We start from the raw sequence: 18000 nt of genomic DNA, 5'->3' as shown, positions 1-18000 counted from the left end.
TGTAAGTACGTGCAGTGAACGTTCTCAGTTGCTATACCATAGCTTTTCATTAAAGCAGTTCTTCTTTTTTTTTTTTTTCCATTAAAGAGACAGACAACTTTTTCTGGCATTAGCAACCGTCGGTCTGATCACATCTATGTTTTGGCGTTTGTAGGCATGGTGTGCTACAGCCTCAACACGAGTTTACATGAACGATAAACACACAAAATACTTTCATAATTATTTTTAATCTTGCATAATTTTCAAGAAAAAAAATAGCAAATCACAGCACAATTCTCATCTTACCAATATGGTTGTAATTTTCAATAAAAAAGTCATGGTGGTTATTAGCAGTGCTGCTAAATCACTGGCCTGATTTGAAGTCTTCCATCTGGAATTATTGGCTAAGGACACATATCAGAGTAGTGATTCATTGTGTAAACAGATCCTGCTGTGGCATTTAGGAAAACTTAGCTGCCTGCCATTCAGCCAAATTCTTTTATCACACTTGACTGAAGTTTCCAACCTTGAATTATTAGTTAATAACATCTGAGCAAAAGCATAATTTATTGTTTAAGTAAGCTTTGAAACAGAAGAACAGTGCCTTAGATACCAGATTTAGTGCTTGCCTTAGGCATTTTTCTTTTAGCACACAACTGTAATAGAAGAGAAGTCAGATTTGTGACTAATTCAATCTCTTGCCGCCCGTATAACTTACCTAATGGCAGAACACTATCTTCTGAGTTATTCCTTCCTCATTCAGGTACTGTAACACCAATAGCCATCACGCTATAACTGAGCATAGGTCAACTGCACACATTCAGACATGAACAAATCACAAAATTTAAAAGTAACACAGCTGTAGTTTCCATATAGGGAAACTTGATACCATCCTTTCTTAATCATGTCATCTGTTTTATCAATGGTGCTTGAGGAAACCTAGGAATTTCTCTATCATGGTCACTTGTAGCTAATTTGGAGAAGGTAGTTATTTGAATGAAAGGAATAACCATACCTTGTCCTCTGTCAATTTCTTAGCATTTATTTTTTACAGTGGTGTAATAATACTAACAGCCACCAGATGCCAGCATAAGCATGCAAGCACTAAATAAGTGCCTGGTTTATGCTAAAAAGCAAGGCTGGTGCAGACCTCTCATGTTATTTTGTGCTTACAGTCACACTAAGAGTAGAAGTTCACTTTCTCTGTTTCAGTGTCATATAGAAATAAAAGATTTGATCATCAAGTCAGATCTGCATGATACTATACTAAAGTTAATCTTGGATTTAAAGAGAGTGTTTACTGGAGAAAGGACTGTATTGCTGGCCTAGCTGGTAATTGCCTTCTCTGTTCAAAACTGGCTTATTTCCATATGGAACATTGACTGGAATTTCTAGCCTAGCAGATCTGTTTTTTTCCTTTGCATACTAAAAAGAGGATTCTTAATATCAGATCTTCTATTTGTGTAAGTCTGTACAGAATATGCCAAAAATCACTCCATCATCTCTGCAGAGCAACGTGGACCTTCCAGACGTGTCATGTTCTTGGCTGCAGGCATGCGAACAGCGTAGGCAGGAAGACTGAGAGGCCAGGTACTCATGGTGCAAACACACTGCAAGGCTTTCTAGCAGAGATAGTTCTTTTTTTCAGAATTTGTCAGTGCTTCTGCTAGAAGCCTTTGCAACACTATAAAGTAGTCACAGCCTTTTGAAATTAACTTAATGATGGAAATCACTTCTGACAGATTTCTTCCAGAGCAGAAAACTTTGGTCCCAGAGTGTTCAAAAAATCAACAGGCAACTCCTCACTGCCAATGGAGACGGAGCTGAAGGAGTTACTTCGCTGTAGTTCTCCTTCCTCGGCGTATCTGTGAGGTTCATATGTCCCCCTGTAATCTTCCAGGGTGTTTTGGTAATACAGTTTCTAAAGAAGAGAAGAAGCAATGCCCTTTTGGAAATTACAGGAATTCCTGGTATGCAAATTAGGCACGTAAGACAGGTGGTTACAAGGAAGAGTATGAGTCTTTCTCTGATAAGGAAAAGTTTTACCAAAACTCTCACCTGCGTAAGCACCAGAGCCTGAACTTCCCCTAGAGTACAAATGAGGCAGAAAAGAGCATTTCATCTGTCCTGGACTAGACAGCTATCAAGTAAACATGACTCTGTGGAGGCATGGCGGACAGGCCTGTGAACATGCAGTGGCCAGACAGGACACAGCAAGAGGAACTAGGATTTCCCTGATAGCACAGAAGTCTAAGAGCAGGCAACCAAACTTTAACCCTTCACAGCAACAGAAAACATATTAGCCCCACTTCCCCATCTTGAAGAATTTGTTACAGGTGACAGACCCCAGCCTCGCAGTAACTGCTGGGTGACCAGCCAGAGGCAGCAAGAAGTCTAGGAGACAAGGTATTTTCAGTGAGGAAGAGTCTTGAATGTTTCCCCATCAAATACATTCCTTGCTTTCCATTGTAATGCTTCTTAGATGTCGGCTGAGGGAGTAGCTGAAGCCATAGCAGATTTCCAGTTTTGCAAGCCTTTTCTCCTATTCTTACAAGCCAATTTGACAAAGGAGGAATTCCACATCCATTTCTTACCTGACCTAGTATTTTGTCCACTGTCTGTGTGATGCAATCAAGGTGTCTTACTTGCAATGTCTTGTAACTACTATACAGGGCATCCTAAAAGACAGACATAGTACCTCAGGTTTGACCAGCATAAAGTCACCTACTAACATTTCTTTCAGATACAAATAAATGCAACTATCTTTCTCTGTTACGTCCATTTCTCTTGTGCTATCTTCTCCAGTTACATTGCAGCTTTTTCTGTTCAGGAACAATTTCTTCTGAGTACATACACCAAGCATTCATGTAGTCAGCGACTGTCGGAATTCTTCATAATCTCCAGCAATTAAAAATGTTTCTTTGTCTAAATTTATTGGATTACTTTTCACTAATGGCACCAAACATGACCTCAGAACTTTGTCTATTCACACAGGTAATCCCTGCTCCTAACTATGGTTTTAAGGATTGTGGAATTAGGTTCTCACATATGTAAAAAAAAAACTATTTTACATTTTCTTTGCCTGCTGTAAGACAGATCTTAGAGTCTTTTGGTGATCACTACGTACTTATGAAGAGAACACGTCAGTCACCTACTGATGTAGACTATAATTTCCCTCAGGCCTTCTTTACAATAAAAATAGATATCTGTTAGAGAACACACAACAAAAATTCACAGAACAAACTCAAAAACCTTCAAACCCCCAAAGATATATCTTATAGTCATACAAATACTCATAAATCCTGTCCACACTTTTACAGTATGTTAAGTAGAAGACGTTGACCAGGAAGTGTTTGATATCTGAAGAATGATGGTTCCATTTCACTTATGCCAAGAACTGAATAAAATCTTGTGCGTATCAATTCAGGTACTGTGATAAGAATTTTGGAAGAAATTACACTTCCAAATACTTAGAACAATAATTAATGAAAAGAAGTGCCAGTCTCAAACTGAAAGCTGTTAGGAAAAAAAAAAGTTGTCAGCAGTATTTTAAATGGCAGTGGAATCTCCAACAAGTGACACTGATTTTTTTAATAAAACAACATTGCATTATTCTTCCCGCTGTTATTAATACCAAACCTTATTCTTGGGATTACCAATTTTTGTGGTATAAAAAGGGCATTTACACAAGGAAACAGGCAATTACCTCAACATTCATTTGTTTTCCAGCCTCCACTGACACAGATGATAGAGCAGCATGATCTGTACTATCCAGCTTAGCCTGCACACAGGGAGAGGGATGGCATTAATAAAAAACTGAACAGGGCTGTGAAGGACCACACTTTTTTGCAGACTACTCCCTTTTTCACTTTCATTTACTTCCTTCTTGAAAACACTAGTATGTGCAGTGTGACAAGGGATGATGTGCCTCCTCATCTGCTGGATTCATCAGTAGGATGACGCAGCTGGGAAGGTCCTGCTGATACTGACAAATGGCAGAAGTGATAACAGTCTGTCACAAGAGCAGCATTATTGAGTCCATCCAGAACACCACTCCCCAGATATGCTTAGTGACAGAAAGCTTTATTTTGCTCAATACCAAAACCAGAGGAAACATAATAGAAGAGACGATTAGTACCAGATTCAGCTACACAACACTGGTGGGGTAACGTGAATACATGCTTTTGCACTTACTTGAGACAAAGATGTTCTGCTCTCTTCATTATAGTTGATTAAAGTCTGTTCACCCTCTTGAGGTAGAACAATGGCTTTGCTTTTGCATCCTGGCACATAAAACCGGCAAAGTAGAATACTGGAAACTGTTGAAACAAGACAGGGTGTGGTGAAATGGGCGTTGTGAATAGATTTGTAAGACTCAATACAGTGAGCCGGTGAGGTACCCAGCCCAGTTCCAAATGAGCTATCTCAGAAACCTCCAGCAACGTAGCTGTGCAGATGCAATGCCTGGCCTGGAGTGGTCAGCCTGCTTTGGAAAGCCAAGCTGTTATCTCCACAGAGCGCTGCATTGAGGAGGCATACTAGATCACTCACAGGTAGCCAGAGGAATAGTGGTCAGATAATCTATTAATTTCTGTTTCAGATAAAGAATTGGTGGTTCATCTCTTCAGCAGTAACCAACATGAGCTGTTACAGAGGAAGCAGCTCTATAACAAGCAATTACTGAGCGGTGTCACCCTATGGAGACATTCATTACTTCCAGTTAGCCAGTACATGGTTAATGTCAAAAAGTAACATTCAATTTTATTCAGCGCAAGCAAGAATATTTACTTTGTTGTACTAGAGTTCAGCTGAACAACACATTTACATTTGCCAGTCATCTTCTAGCCACAATATAATAATGATTTTCACAAGTAACAAGCTGAAAAATTCCACCTGTTAACATTGCATTTGTTCTTTTCAGTTTAGATATTTTTTTCTTTCCTAGGTAACATATTGTATGTATTGTTGTTCATACAATAGTATTCTATGCATCTATGATATCTTCCCTTTTTCACTTCTCTATAATACAGAGTCTTCACCTTTTCACATCCCAACCCCGAGTGCAGATAAGTTTCCCTGATCTTTCTAGTGTCTTTTACCCTGTGCTGTCAGCCTTTCATACCACCTTCTTCTGCATTACACATCGTATCATAGTGCGTAGTAATTTGAAAATTTTCTTGGCTATCAAAAAAGATCTCTTTGGTTACTAGATGGAAATTGTAATGTCTTATGTTGGAAAACTAAGGTCTGCCTAAAATCTAAAGGGAGAACAGGTCGTGGACCAGGACACAAGGATGGAAGTGCCATGAAGAGTGCAAGTATTAACTGCTTGCACACTCTAAGGCAAATGTTCTTTCCTGTTAAGGCTGGTTGGTTTTAGCACGTGTTCATGAGCTGCAATTGCCATGAGACCCAATGGGCAGGTGACAGGTAACTTGCTGTGTAAGTTAGGAGGTTACTTACCCAATAGTAATAAGAAAGCTGTCAGTATTATTGCAATGGCACCACCTCCAAGACTCACTGCTGCTTGTGGAAGTGGTGAATCTTTACATGTACGTCCATCTGGGCAAAAGCAGAGCCTAACATGCTGATTCTGCCTTGTTGAAAATCCTTGCCTGTCCTGAATAATGACAGGCACCAAGTAGCTACCTTGTGGGAGGCTTCTCAACATTAAAAGTTCAACCGACTCCCCTAAAAAGAAGACAAGCAAATTATTTCAAGACTCATAGAAAGAAGTTGGAGGTTCTACAGTCCCCTCTGTTGATAATCAAAGAGCAACTCATTTGCACTCCAATTGCAAATAATTTTTCCAGCCTTAACGTACTGTCCTGGTTTCAGCAGGGATGGAGTTAATTTTCCTCTCAGTAGCTGATCTGTTTTGGATTTCGTATGTGAAGAATGTTGGTAAGCACACTAATCTTATGAGTTGTTGTTAATGAGACCAAGGACACTGTCTGGCTTTCCAAGTCTTGCTAATGCACAGATGCAGGAAGCTGGGAGGGATATAGCCAGAATAATTGGCCCAAACTGGCCAAAGAGAGTATTCCATGCCAGAAATGTCATGCTCAGTATATAAGTGGGGGTTGGCCAGGGGAAGGGAGTGCATATGTCTCTCTCCTTCTTGCTCCTTTGCTTGCTGCTTGGTTTCATTTCCGTGGTCGCTGCTCAGGACAGGCTGTACCAGTCATGGGGACATAAAGTGGTGAGAAATCATGGATTATTCATTCTGCATATTTTAGTATCTTTATATTATGTTGTTATTGTAATTTCCCTCTGTTATTCTAGTAAACTGTCTTAATCTCAACACATAAGTTTTCCTTTCTTCTCAATTCTCTCCCCGATCCTGCTGGGGAGGGGGAGGGTGAGCAAGAAACAGTGGTGACTCGGGCTAAACCACAACATGCACCATAGTAAACAGCACAAAATGACATCCCACTTTGTCACCTCACTGAGCCTTCTGGGCAAAGAGATCTGTCCCAGACTTGCTGCATTCTGGCATAGCTGCACTGAAAACCTCTAGAATTCATTAGGAAGTTGATCAAATGCAGAAGTGGTTCCTCAGCTGTCTTATCGCCCTTTCTGCAATTTGAGCACATCACTTCTGCCCCTGTCCTTAGCAGAGATGAAGAATAATGTAACTTTTTTTCAAATTGCAGTAACTTCATATTTTGAAAGCTGTTCTTCCATCTCCTTTCAGTCTCATTGAGACTAATCAGTAACAAACCATAGAGGTAAGACATAGTGATATAACTAGAGGGCACGTAAGTGACAATGAACTTCTCACGAAGGACATGAAAGAAACAACTCACCAAAGTTCCTTCCTAATTTCCAGTTACACGGCACATCTTCACAGTCCTCAGCCAGCTCAAATGTAAATGGCCCAGAATGTGAATGGACCAGAGCAGACTTAGCTTTTATAACGACAGGCATCCCTTCTTTTTTGTCACACACATCTAAAGAAGGAGCCACTAATGTTGGCATATGATCATTAATGTCAGACAAGTAAAGCAGGATGGTGCCAGTACCAGTCTGCGGTGGAATACCTAGATAGGAGCAAAAGAAACAGAAAAACATTCATAACTGGGTATGGACAAATGCCAGTCCATTGGCAGGATCTCTGGTTTATCCTACTAGTCACATATAACACAAGTTTTAAACATTCAGGTGTCCTGCATTACCATTCTCCACTTAGATCCTTAGTCTTGCTATCACCTCATATCTACCATGCACCTCATTTCAAGCAGTCCAAGTACTGCTTGAATATTTTTCTGACTGGCAACTTACCGTCATCAATAGCATGAATGATGACGGTGTACAGGCTGTTGTTCACATGAGGAGATTCTTGATCAAATTCTTTTGCCACAGTGAGAACTCCAGAATTCTCGTCCACGCTCAGCCAACCTTCTGGGTCATGGGCTAGTTCATACCTTAAAAGAAAGGAAAAAGTTACAAATGCCGTATTTTCTTCAATGGATCTTGAATAGAAAATTTCTACTGTATCTTTCTTTATCCTTTTGAGCTCTGTAGGTATTTTTACTTATTAGTGATGCTTACTTTTGTTAACCCTATGACAAGCTGTGTGTTTCAACACAGCCAACAAACAGTTCCCCATACCTTGTACAGGCCCATCAAAACTGCTCCTAGGGCTAAGAAAGGATCTATTTTCCACATCAGACTACCATTCTTACAGCCAAGCATATCTTAGTCCTTTCTGCAGCATCAAAATTTTGTCGTCAGAAGTAAAATATAAATAATGCAACCTGGTTTTAGGCAAAGCTATTTTGCAGACAACAGAAACACTGAGCAACCAAGAACTGGCTCTACCTTTAAATTGTATCTTACAGAACCAGCTATCTGGGTCTGCAGTATCATCAGTAGTAAACCTGCACCTCTAATGTGTATGTTTATACAACTGTAAATACAGATGGGTATGTATATTCATATATGTACCAAATTAAACTTGAAAACCTCTAAGCTATTTCTTATTCTGAGAGCCAAAAGCATCTCCACTTACTTTATCTTATTTGGCACATCATCTGGATACGTGGCAGGATACCTTCTAAATACTCTCCCAGGTTTCACTGAATCTTCTTTTTGGACAGTAAGTATAGGAGGATGAAACCTAGGTGCATGTTGTGACTGTAAGACCTTGATGTTCACAGTTGTATTCGTGGAATCTAGGCTTGAGATCATCACAATGCCATTTTTACACAAGAAGAAAGGTTCTTCATTTGCTACAGAAATAAAAAGTCTCATCTCAGAGTCATCTTCATAGCTGAGAGGCTGAAAACCACAGACAAAAGTCTGATTAGCAGTTAGGACCTTTGGTTTGGCAGTCATCTCTATATACCTGGAACTCAGATGTGAACTGAGCTCACCAAACTCAGCTAAGATGCTAAGCTATTGGTCTTGTAATCAAGTTGGCCACACTCCACGTTGCCATGCTGTAGCTCATCTATTACTGCTCCTTACCTCAGTAATACTCAAAATGCCTTCATTTGTGTCTGGATCTGTTTCAATGGTGAACTGTTCCTTCTCATTGCCTTTTGTTATTCTGTATTTTGCTCTCCAAGCTGGAGTGTTGGGAGAATCTTCATCTTCTACTTGGAGCCGTAATACAGCTGAATGTTCCTGACCTGCTGAAATTTGCAGCTGGTACTGGGAGGGGAAAGGAAAGAAATAAGGACTATTTCTGTGCCCCAAGAGGAGGAAGCTCGTTAGACTGTTCTGAGCCAGAGTTCCACCACCAGATCACATGGAGCTACTTTCTGCACACACTGTTGCTGTCTGTGGTGGTTCATGTGTCCCCACTCAGTGACGGAGAGCCCCTATACTTTCCTCCAACACATTCCCGCTGACTTCATAAAGACCTTAGTACTAAACCTGATCCTCATCTAAAACCAGGAGACTACTCATCTCTCCTACTATTGACTATAGCAGTAGGCCCATAAATGCCACTGAGGCTTTTCATCCAGGATTGTCTTCTGCCATGTAGAAGAGATTGGTGCATACCGGCTTAGGCTAGAACTAGTCTGCAGATGTTACACACCTGACCTTGTAGGAAGGAAGTTTGTGTGAGTTTTTAGGTAATTTCTTCAAAATGGTTTAAGTTTGCAAGTGCACTGTCGCCACCATTGCCAAACTAGTCCTCCAAAGACAGGCTAAGAAATGCCAATTAAATCACCTAAGGCAGAAACATGTCTTAAAAGACAAGACGATGATAAAATGTAATTTGGTTTTGTTTATTTTCTTGATATAAGTTGGTCACTGGTTGAGATCTGAAAACTCAGACTCTTGCCTTCTAGTATGTAAACAATGGTGTCCCTGCATCACAACTTTTTAAAATGCTGTAAAGAATAATACATTTACTCAGATAGAGGGAACAAATCACTCCTGTGAGAAGGGTGGGAATTTTACTAGGCTGGAGTTAATGATGATGAAGCACAGATTTTTGTATAAACCTGTTTTGGCAGATCATCTAACCCTATTCCCTCAGGTTTTCCAAACACCAGTTTGCAGGTAGGAGACCTACTATGGTAACACACCGGTGTGTTTGCTTTCGTAGGTGACCTTCTACCTGCTGTTATCTATTCCTACTGTTCCTGCAAGTATCTATTCCTACTGTTCACAACTTCAAATATTTACACATACTAGTGTCTGACATAACTGGGCCCTCTGGATGCATGTACTGGTTCTGGCTGGGATGGTTAATTTTCTTCCTAGTAGCTTGTATGGTGCTATGCTTTAGATTTGTGATGAAAACAGCGTTGATCACATAGGGATGTCCGAGTTATTGCTGAGCAGTGCTTACACGGACTCAAGGACTTTTCTGCTTCTTGAACTGCCCCGCCAGCGAGCGGGCTGGGGGTGCACAAGAAGTTGGGAGGAGACACAGCTGGGACAGCTGACCCCAACTGACCAAAGGGATATCCCATACCATATAGCGTTGTTCTCAGCATGTAAAGCTGAGGAAAGGAGGAGGAAGGGGAAGACGTTCGGAGTTACAGCATTTGTCTTGCCATGTAACCGTTACATGTGATGAAGCCCTGCTTTCCTGGATATGGCTAGCACCTGTCTGCCAATGGGAAGTGGCAAATGAATTCCTTATTTTGCTTTGCTTGCACCTGTGGCTTTTGCTTTACTTATTAATCTCCTTTATCTCAACCCACAAGTTTTTGCACTTTTACCTTTCCAATCCTCTCCCTATCACACTGCAGGGAGTCAGCAAGCAGCTGTGCGGTTTAGCTGCAAGCTGGGGTTAAATCACAACAATGTGTCAACATGCAAATTACAAAAACAGTCTTTATGGGCCCTGAGCTATTAATGGGACCGGAGCCTGAGTACACATAGCTCTTATCTAAATTGAAGTGTAACTTTTAACTCCGCAGAGCCCTCTTCCTGCCAGCAAGCTCAATTGCTCCCATTCATACAGCAAAAGCTCTGCAAGCACCCTCACCGAATACACCAGCAGAAGCACTGCTACCACACCTGACTGCCCCATTAGGATGTGCTGAGTTTGTAGATGGGCAGTCTACAAACTGTAGATAGGGAAAAGCCCTAGGATCTTTCCAGAGCAAGTTGTGATCCGCACCTTAGCTTCTCAGATGTTAGAACAAGCTAGTCTGACAGCACCCTTACACTAACAGCGAGACAAGAGCCTCCTAGTGCTGTACACAGAAAACTAACAAAGTTTATCACTGTCAACAGTAAAGCATTCTCTTACTGTCCACATTTTGAAGAGCTATTGCTTCTAACACATAAAGCTCATTCGCTAGTGTTTTGGCCTGATTCTGCAAGTGCCTGAGGGTTCCTATTTCCACTGCTGAGTGTATTCACCAGTTTGAAGGAATAAGCTCTATTTAGGCGGGCTCAGTAAAGTAATGTTTTTCCTTACATTATCACTAGTAAATACAGGGAGATGGTTGTTTGCATCTTCAACAGCTACATTCACGGTTGCAGTGGATGACAGCTGGGGAGTTCCATGGTCACTGGCTTTAATCAGAAGTTTGTAAGAGTTGGCAGTCTGAAAAACAGAAAAAAAAGGAATCATAGAATGGTTAGGGTTGGAAGGGACCTTCTAAGGTCATCTAGTCCAACTCTCCTGCAAGGAGCAGGGAAGCAGCTCCCGTGTTTTGCCAGTCACAGCTACAAAGCCGGATGTAAGACTCTCCCTCCCCTTCTACCTGGTTAATGTACAGTGGCCATTTATCATGCATTAAATGATAAGAAACTGCCATATGTACATCACCTTATAATCCAGGCATCCTGACAGAAGTATTGATCCTGTGGTAGGATCAATATTAAATGTGAATCCATCTGGAAGGGGTATTTGCATACTTAGAGAATAGGACACTCGAGAATTCACAGTGCCTTCTTCATCTTTGTCCAAAGCAGTAACTTGCAAAACTGGCTCATCTAGGATTAAGAATTGAGACATCAACAGAAGTGTTTAGTCTTGACACGGCCTATCGGCAGGCTCTTGGACACGTACAGTCCTAAGAACACCTGTAAGTTCTGTGGCTACAGTTATCTCTGCAAAGACTCTGGCCTCCAACTCACTCAGGCAGCAAATCTGCCTGATTTGTGCTGTTAGATAACGGAGTTATCGCACTCCTGAATTTACTTTATCAAAAACATTTACTAGTTATTTATGCCAGCTCCTCAGGAGCTGACACCATATGTCTACACACCCAGATTAAGTCTTTGTATTTCTAAAACTGTGTGTCTGACCATCTTCTGTGAAGCAGTGTGCAGCTTCCAGATCCACAGTCCAGATTAGTTTGCTAAAGTCTTGGCTTGTAGTCAAGAAGAAATATTTTAGAAGTTTTTCCAGAATGTCTCCAACGTTATGCTAATGTACATTGAGGTTAATCAGACAAGAAGTCAAGAGGTAGGAAACAATCCTTCACAGGATATAGTCCCTGAACCCATGAGCGTTTAAGTTAAACCTAGGAAGAGAACAGATTTAGTAAGAAAGGAAAAAGAAAGACAAAGGAATTACAAAGAGAGCTGTCGTACACAAACCAGTAGTATCCCTTGTTTGGATGGCACTTACCTTTACTGTGGTTCTCTCTTATTGTAACGCTATATTCCTCCTTGGGAAACTCAGGTGCATTGTCATTAATATCTTTAACTTTTAACTTGAAAAATAAAGGCTGGTCCATTGGCATACCAGTTTTTCTGTGCACAACATCAAAACGTATCTAAATGAGCAGCGACACAGATATCAGAATGGAATGAACGGTATCATTTAGATATCAGAATGGAACAAGAAACTGTCAATTTTGAAGCTGCTTCAGTCATATTTGGCTAGCATTTGGCTTTGAGTTGCATCACTAAGTTGTTATTTCACCTTTCAAAACCAGTAGTTTCATAATGGTCAATCCCGTGCATTAAATAGTACTTAAAAAAATATCAACACTTGGAGCTAGATCTGGGTTATTGGAAATGACTGCCTAATATAAAATGCATAAATATCCTTGGAGCCAGGCAAAATAATGCTTTCACGTGTGCTTCCCAATTCTGAAGTATTTATTTAAGTAGGTACATTCAGTTTTCTCTAGCTGCATTTCTATGACGTTTTCACTCTATATCCATGAATATTCAGGGGATTAAATTCTGAATGCTGACTTCTCCTTTGCTACACTTATTTCTGCTTTAAAACCAAGCCTAGATTGTCTGCCCTGGAACAGTCGTGTGTCCAGTGAGGGGGAATAGAAAGCTTGCCAAAATTTGTCTTTTCATTATGGAAGGCAAGACCTTGCACAGAAAGCCACATGGAACAGTGACTATCAATTGAGTACAGTTACTCCACAGAGATACAAATGGAAATCATCACAGAATAAACATAAGGAGATCATAACTGTAGTTTTTTTGCAAGAGGAAAACAAACCCACACTCACATACTTCATTCATACCCTCGTTATCACATTTCTTTCATTACACTTACTGCTTATGAACACTTCTCTGCTTTTTAAGGAGAAACATACGCTTACTCTTACATAAAGTTACAATAATACAGCTTTGCAGGTCCTCCAGTATTATCTATTTTTAAGTCATGCATAACTATTTGTTTCCATTCTCTTGATTAGGAGTTTTTGGGTTTACAACTCAGTATTCTGGCCACTGTAGCTGTAACACACTGACTTTCAGGACAACCTTTTCATTTTTTAGATTATGATCGAGTCATACCAAAAAAAAAAAAGATAGAAAAGAAGTAAGAAGTAAACAGATATTTGTGGAAGTCCAAACATGCCACAAAGGTTTATAAGTGATAGTGATATGGAAGTTATCTATTGGTCTCTGTTAAGACAATCATCTAACATTTATTTAGAGGTTCAAAATAAGAAAAGGAGATCATAAAAATACACACATAAAAAAAAATACTTAAAAACCACATAAAAAAAACCCCACACTTAAAATTCTTATAGGTGTGTCTCATTCTTGTGAAGCATTTAGCCATGAGAAAGCAAATAATATTTGCAAACAGTTTTAAGTATTTTTTTAAAGTGTTACCTGAAAAGTTGAGGTCTTTTCTCTGTCAATTGTACGATGTACATACACATGTCCATTTATATCATCTTCTATAGAAAACAATCCAACCTCTGGAGATTCATCTACCCCAGGTCCACTGATTAAATATTTTATTGATGCATTAAATGATTTGTTATTGAACAGCTTTTGAAAAGAGAAGTTGCACAATACAGTGTGAGTAGGAAAGGCAGAACAGCAATAAAAACACTTTAGACCAATTCTCTTCCTGCCTACCTTCTCTTTGCAGATATGAGGCCTTACTTGCAGACTTGGTCTCAGCCAACTCAACAGCTTTCCGGGCTGCAGCATCACTACTCACTGCACAACGTGTAGGTACACAGCTCTGTGCAATCCCTTCCTTACCTCTCCCGCTCTATAGTCTTCCTTCCCCTGAGTATGCCTGCAGCTTCCCATAGAAAGGGGCAATACACATCCCACACCATACCGTTCTACACAACTCTGTGTAAATGACTCTGAACAAGTAAGGTTTATTTTTAAAAAGGTGCTGTTTGGTGCACAGTTCTTGCCCTCTCCTACCTTTGGTATTTTATTACAGTCTCCAGCGATTAATACCTTACTGAGGTTCAAGAAGAGCTTTTACTAAAAGGTTGTTTGTACCTGTCCAGCATATTTTGGGAATGGTCCTCTGTCCTCCTCTTGAACATAAATGGTGGTGAAAACCCAGGTCCTTTTTGTACGCTGTAGAGGATGTAGACTGTCTAACTGATAAGGATCTATCCACTATTGGATAAAGAAGTGTATTTAGTGTCATAATTTACATATTAACAGTTGTGTATCTGTTATATGATATTAACTACGAACCTGAGCACTCTTCTTTCGGATGGCTTGTCTTAAACTGAAATTTTCAATTTCGTGAGAAAAACTGTTGGCAGCAGTAACCTTGTGGAAAAAAAAAGGCGATTGTGAGAAGTGTGGTTAACTAGAAACCATTGATATGTTGTCTAGGAGGAATTTGGCTTCACAGAAACCTTTATTCCTTTTTGACAGCATTGTATTAAATTGTCTCTAGCCCTGGAAACTCCACAAATATCATCCATCTCATTCCGAATGAACTGGCATGAGAGCTTGGATGCTAATTTCTCTGGTCAGGTGATGCCAGTCCTAGAAACACACAAACACTGCATCTCATAGTCCATGGTATTATCTCTATGGTTTTTCTCAAACCAAGTATCTCCAGTTTTTTAAATACTCACCTCTGTCTCTCTCTGTCTGATGGTCCTTTAGAAGTAGCCTGGTATTGACAGGACATAAACCCACTACTGGAAAACAGTTAAGTCTTGGGAGTATTTAAGATTCTCAGAGACTAAGTCGTGCAACTCTAAATGCCCCAAACGTAGCTGATTTATCAGAAGAGGAACACAGGACCAAAGTCTCTAGTCCACATGAGGAAAATTAATTCTTGAGAATGGTGACCGCACCCTAACTGGCAAGGTTTGCCCTTTTATAAGCACAAGCTTCCTGCACTGGCTGCAAACATTGCTTTTTTTCTTAAAATCTTTCACCATAAAGGAGTATGACAGTACTCAAATGACACTATTGCCATTAGCTCACAGGTAACTTGTACACCATCCTCCTGGTTCTCACAGCTTTCACTGGAAAGCTCGGGGTTTTATGACACATTCCATCAAATGTCTCCAGTGACATTTAAAAGATGACAGTGAGCCCTTCCTGCATAGCCTTGGGCAAAGGTCAGGCTTTTACCCTGTGATCTTTTTCTGAAGAAACAAAATACTTGTAAAATTGCCATGCTTATGAACTTGCCAAGCAATGGGGTTCACCAGTAATGCCTTGGAGCTATTCTGTAAAGCTGTTTTATGACCCAAGGAAACCTCTGTGATGTAAGAACAACAAGGAAGGCTTTAACTTGGCACTTGCATGTACCATTTATTAGCTTTGTTCCAGGTTCAGTTCTGCCAGTTCAGTTAAACTCTGTCTGTGCTGGACCCTCCAAACAAGCTGTCTTCCCCTTCGAGCATGTGTAGCCACTTTAATTATATTGCAAGCTTTAATTGTGTATTTTATGGCTTCCACACTCCTCCATGTGCACCAGCTGCACAGCAATCATAGAATGGTTCGGGTTGGAAGGGGCCTTAAAGATCATCTCATTCGAACCCCCCTGCAATGGGCAAGGACACCTTCCACCAGACCAGGTCGCTCAAAGCCCCATCCAGCCTGGCCTTGAACACTGCCAGGGATGGGGCATCCACAGCTTCTCTGGGAACCCTGGTCCAGTGCCTCACCACCCCCACAGTAAAGAATTTGTTCCTTATGTCTAATCCAAACCTACCCTCTTCCAGTTTAATGCCATTACCCCTTGTCCTGTCACTACAGGCCCTTGTCAAAAATCTATCTCCAGCTCTCTTGTAGGCCCCCTTTAGGTACCAGAAGGCTGCTATAAGGTCTCCCCAGAGCCTTCTCTTCTCCAGACTGAACAGCCCCAACTCTCTCAGCCTGTCCTCGCAGGAGAGGTGCTCCAGCCCGCTGATCATTTTTGTGGCTTCCTCTGGACCCACTCAAAGAGGTCCATGTCCTTCTTATGTTGGGAGCTCCAGAGCTGAACACAGTATGCTCTGGCCATTGCCCTATCAGTTCCACATCTTGTCACTGCTAGTACTGACCCAGCTCCGGCCCACGAACCCCACAGAGACACTCGTGGAAACAGCACTGAAGCACTGCGGGGGATCGTTAATCCCGCAGAGCCAGCGCTGCCGGGATCCCCCTCCCAGGAGCCCCGAGCCCGGTACCGCGGCCCGCGGGGCCTCCCCCGCGGGAAGGCAGCGCAGCGCCCGCCCCTACCTGCAGGAGAAGCACCGCGGCGAGCAGCTCCATGGGGCGCGGCAGCGGAGCGCGGCCGCGGAGCCCGGGAAGGGCCCGGCGCCGGCCGCGGAGCGGAGCGGCGGGAGGAGGAGCCGGGGCGGCGGCGGGGCCCCGCACCCCGGTCAGGCTGCGGCGCGGGGGGCTGTGCCCTGGGAGCTCGCACGGTGGCTGAGGGCAGCGGAGTGCTGTCGTTACCTGTGGTGTCACTGGCCTCTGGGCTGCCCCGGAGAACAAGGGAGTATTTCCACCTCTTCAGACAAAACTAAAAAGGAAAAAAAAAAACCCGACCTGTTGGTTCTGTAGAACTGAAATGACTGAAAGCAAAGCTCAGTCCTCCTCCGGCTTTTTCTTCAGTCCGTTGGCGATTGCCACTTCCAGCAGTACGCAGAACAAGTGTGCCATTACTGCACTGTTATGACCGTTATACAGCTCAAATAAAACATCTGGCTTTCCTGGGCAGTTACTTGGAAGTGCTATTTCCTGATAACTTCATAGTTGTTTGCAAAAATGCAAACAAACAACTTAAATATTTAGCAGGAGCTTTTTTTTTTTTATCTGCCACACCGAGGAGTGCCCCTTCTGTATGGCTTCAGACTTTGAACCAAGAACGAGTTCTGGAGAAGCTTACATGCAAGCCGATACCAACAACACTAGGCTGTCCTGTGCAACACAAAAGCCATCAAGCAAGCGTGGACTTGTATACCTGAAGCTGAAATTCCCACCTAGCTTGTAAAAAATACATTTTAAATAAAACTACATAAAGAAGTGGGAAATTAAAAATTAAGCCTTGTAAAACCATGTAAAAAGAAGAGTGAGTGGCAGAGAGTACAGGGAAGGTCCTGGCTTCTAATGAAAACAACTTTTACAGCATTTTCCATTCTCCTATATTGCTTTTATTGGGCACAAGGAGGTTTATGCTTTTTTTAGAACTGGAAAGATTATTAATTTAGTGTTCTGGAAGTTGCAAAAGGAAGACTTAGGAAAGAACTGATCTTCTGTTCAGGGGAGAAGCAATAGGTCACCTCAAATAGGCCACAATCTTTTAAATAACTGTGAGCAGGGGAGGAAGGCAGGCAGGCAGATAATCTTCCGAAATTTACTATTGACAGGATAAAAAGTAGCAGGCTTAAACAGCAGCACAGGATAGGATGGTTTAGACATCAGGAAAACCTCAAATAGCAAGAAAGTTCTGACTGTGAAACTCTTGTATGATATCTCACAGAGGAGTTTCACAATGCTTAAAGATCACAAAAATCGCAAAGCAAATAGGAAATGCCATATCTTACCCTTTGAGTCTCTCTCCCTTAATTTTCCTCTTGATTAGTCTCAGCTGAACATATGAACATGCAGTGTATTAAACATACTTATCTGTGTATACTAGCAACATGTGAATGTGGTTCTCTGCAAGCCTCTACCCATTTCTCTTTGCTGTTCTTTGGATGATGTTCTAAGTGTCCTGGAGATTATAACAGAGAATGTGAAACTCACCGATTAGTGCATTTAAAAAAAAAAAAAAAAGTATAAATATGATGAAGTAAGTTTTTCCTGTTATTTTCACCTATTATGATGCCTTAACACAGCCTTTACAGAAGTGACTGCCACGTGGAGTAGAAATAATTGTCCAGGTTTAAATACCTAGCTCGGCCATCA

At 41.4% G+C, this 18000-nt stretch overlaps 1 protein-coding gene across 1 annotated transcript; it reads right to left on the bottom strand.

Annotated features, from left to right (window-relative positions):
• Window positions 1-214: 214 nt before the first annotated feature.
• CDH26 (cadherin 26) lies at window positions 215-16554 on the bottom strand. The gene is made up of 16 exons (XM_086760625.1): window positions 16330-16554; window positions 14335-14412; window positions 14131-14253; window positions 13495-13656; window positions 12035-12182; window positions 11228-11394; window positions 10874-11002; window positions 8452-8637; window positions 7994-8262; window positions 7264-7406; window positions 6789-7022; window positions 5443-5670; window positions 4174-4298; window positions 3686-3760; window positions 2574-2657; window positions 215-1900 (listed from the first exon to the last, which is right to left on the bottom strand). Exons 1-16 carry the CDS (start codon window positions 16360-16362, stop codon window positions 1709-1711), a joined length of 2376 nt encoding a protein of 791 aa, XP_086616751.1. The 5' UTR covers window positions 16363-16554; the 3' UTR covers window positions 215-1708.
• Between the last annotated feature and the right edge of the window lie 1446 nt (window positions 16555-18000).

This window comes from Chlamydotis macqueenii, chromosome 16, assembly GCF_036417535.1.
Source record: "Chlamydotis macqueenii isolate bChlMac1 chromosome 16, bChlMac1.mat, whole genome shotgun sequence".
In the NCBI taxonomy this organism is placed as follows: Eukaryota; Metazoa; Chordata; class Aves; order Otidiformes; family Otididae; genus Chlamydotis; species Chlamydotis macqueenii.
The sequence above is the reverse complement of the archived record's forward strand: the minus strand, read 5'-3'. Positions and strand labels throughout refer to the sequence as shown.

Excerpts from the sequence above, each read along its gene's own strand:
- CDH26 (XM_086760625.1), bottom strand. The coding sequence starts at position 16,362 with ATGGAGCTGCTCGCCGCGGTGCTTCTCCTGCAG. Across the intron at positions 7,023-7,263 it reads CATTCATGCTATTGATGACG|GTATTCCACCGCAGACTGGT; the intron begins GTAAGTTGCCAG and ends GCTCCTATCTAG. Across the intron at positions 1,901-2,573 it reads TGGACAAAATACTAGGTCAG|AAACTGTATTACCAAAACAC; the intron begins GTAAGAAATGGA and ends TCTCTTCTTTAG.